At 31.8% G+C, this 2,331-nt stretch overlaps 1 protein-coding gene across 1 annotated transcript in view; it reads left to right on the top strand.

Moving 5' to 3' along the window:
* The window catches only part of LOC106469772 (protein bicaudal D-like), a 46,865-nt gene that overhangs the window by 13,258 nt on the left and 31,276 nt on the right, over window positions 1–2,331 (top strand). Inside the window, exon 2 of the mRNA XM_022398331.1 lies at window positions 816–1,053. Within this exon, the coding sequence (XP_022254039.1) occupies window positions 826–1,053 (228 nt within the window). The 5' untranslated portion in view covers window positions 816–825. The remainder of the gene's footprint in view (window positions 1–815; window positions 1,054–2,331) is intronic.

Raw genomic sequence — 2,331 nt, forward strand, 5'->3', positions numbered from 1 at the left:
TACAGTTTAAAGGTTACGTTCAGAGACGTGCTGTTCTATTTTTGTTTGAGGGTTAGTGGTGATCTCAGTATTACAAGTGGAATTTTTACTGCTTAGTGTTTGTATAGTACTCTTTTGCATCATTTTCACATGAATATTTAAATTGATAGCCACAGAGTAACCTTGAATGTAGTTTTTCAAATGAGATTTAATGTGAGACATTCATAACATAAACAAAATTCCCCAATTTTCAGCTTTGACAACTGAAGCACATTTTCTCAAATCAAAGAAACATTCGTAGTTTTAGAAAGTAAATAGCACAATCTGTATATGCCTCGAATAAGTCAAGGAAAATTCGTAACAATAACTTAAGAGTCATTACATATTTCAGAATAAATCATGAGTGAAAGTACTAGAAATAGGTAATTAAATGTAACATTATAGTATCGCTGATCTAACACTTAAATCTTTAATTTGTATTTGCACTTGAAAACTAATTATAGCCCAAAACTTGAATCTGATTTTGTTAAGTTATAATTTCAGACAAAAAATATGAAGTAGATTAGATAAAACTATTCACGTTCAACAATTATTGTTCACCTTTATTTTAAGAATAAACAGAATTAAATTTATATTCTGGAAGATGATTACATAGACTAGGGAAAATGAGATACATGTGGTTTATGATTAGGGGAAAAAATTTCAAATTACATCTGTTATAGTTAGTCTGAAATACAGATACAAAGAAACTTGTGTATCTTTATCTTGAAAACTATCTAATTTGTTGTTGATGTTTGGAAGATTTCGTATTCGGGAATTATATTTTAACATTCCAGACTGTTAACAATGGGAGACTTTAAGAAGTTAATTAGCGAATTGACTACCGAAAGAGACAGCCTTAAAGACGAGCTAGAACGACTTCATCGTGAGTTGGCCCAGACAAGCCATGAAAAGATCCAGTCTGCTCAGTATGGTTTAGTGTTGCTGGATGAAAAAGAAGCACTCCAGCAGAGGTGTGAAGACCTTGAGGCACTTTTTGATGCAACAAAACATGAACTGGATTGTTTAAAAGAGGTGGGTAGAATTCAGTAAACTACCCATTTGGTAAACTGGCTTTAGTTGTACAACCTGTTCTATAGAAAATAAACCTTAGTATACTAAAACCAGGTGTTTTACATGTAGCTGAGTTAACACTAAAACTATTGTTTTTGTTTATTTAATGGTTATTGAAAATTTATTTAGGGAAGTGTTAGCTTTTCAAACTCTGAATTTATAAGCTTAGTATATATATATATTCAATTTTGTTTGTTAAACAGTGTTTATAATTTTATTTTCTTCTTTTATAAAATAAGGTTTAAGTCATTAATAATTTCTTTCTGGTACTATAACATAAACTTACTTAAGGAGAAAAACAAAAGGGGCTATATATATAATGAAAAGATCCAGTTTGGAGGATTCCACCCCTGATCCCTAAGTAATAAATATGCAAGTCAATACAATTGTACACTTTTGTATTTGGATACTAGCCAAGTAAAACACTAAATATCTCAGATTAGTAGCAATTGCTACCTTACCAGACCAGCTAGGAGTTATTCCCAAGCTCACATATCTTATACTTAATGTTACCATTACTACCTTATTATTTGAATATTTAAACATATTTTCTATCCAAGCTTTCACCGATTTTGGCTTCAGTTATTGTACACTAGTAAAAACAAGTACATCTGCCATCTTTTACTCATTAATATGATTCTATAAATACTCATTACCTTTCTGTGTAACATTTCAAGACTGACAAAAAAACTAATTTTATACTTGTGAAATATTTTGCAAATGTTACTAATAACTCTCAAGAAATCTAATACTTTGCTTTTAAAAATAGTTAAGCTCTTTTGTTTTGAGAAAATACATTACAGATGTTATTGTGTTACACATAAAGAGCATAATCTGAGTGGTTGTTTAGGAAAATCTGAAGTTTCCAGTGACTGGTTTTGTTTTTTTAATTATGCACAAAGCTACACAAGGGCTATCTGTGCTCTGCCCACCACGGATATCGAAACCTGGATATCGAAGTCCGCAGACATACCGCTGTGCCACTGGGGTGCACCAGTGACCGGATATAACCAAGAGTGGTATCTGTAAACATGGTGTCTGAGAGGAAAACATCTTAGTTCATCCCTGATTAAAGTATGTGTCACCACTTAAGTATGTGTCACTTAACCCTGATTGAAGTATGTGTTTAACCCTGATTGAACCCTGATTAAAGTATGTGTCACAACACATACTTCAATCAGGGTTAAGTGACACATACTTTAATCAGGGTTAAGTGACACATACTTTAATCAGGGTTAA

Source organism: Limulus polyphemus, unplaced genomic scaffold (assembly GCF_000517525.1).
Source record: "Limulus polyphemus unplaced genomic scaffold, Limulus_polyphemus-2.1.2 Scaffold3651, whole genome shotgun sequence".
NCBI classification, from domain to species: Eukaryota; Metazoa; Arthropoda; class Merostomata; order Xiphosura; family Limulidae; genus Limulus; species Limulus polyphemus.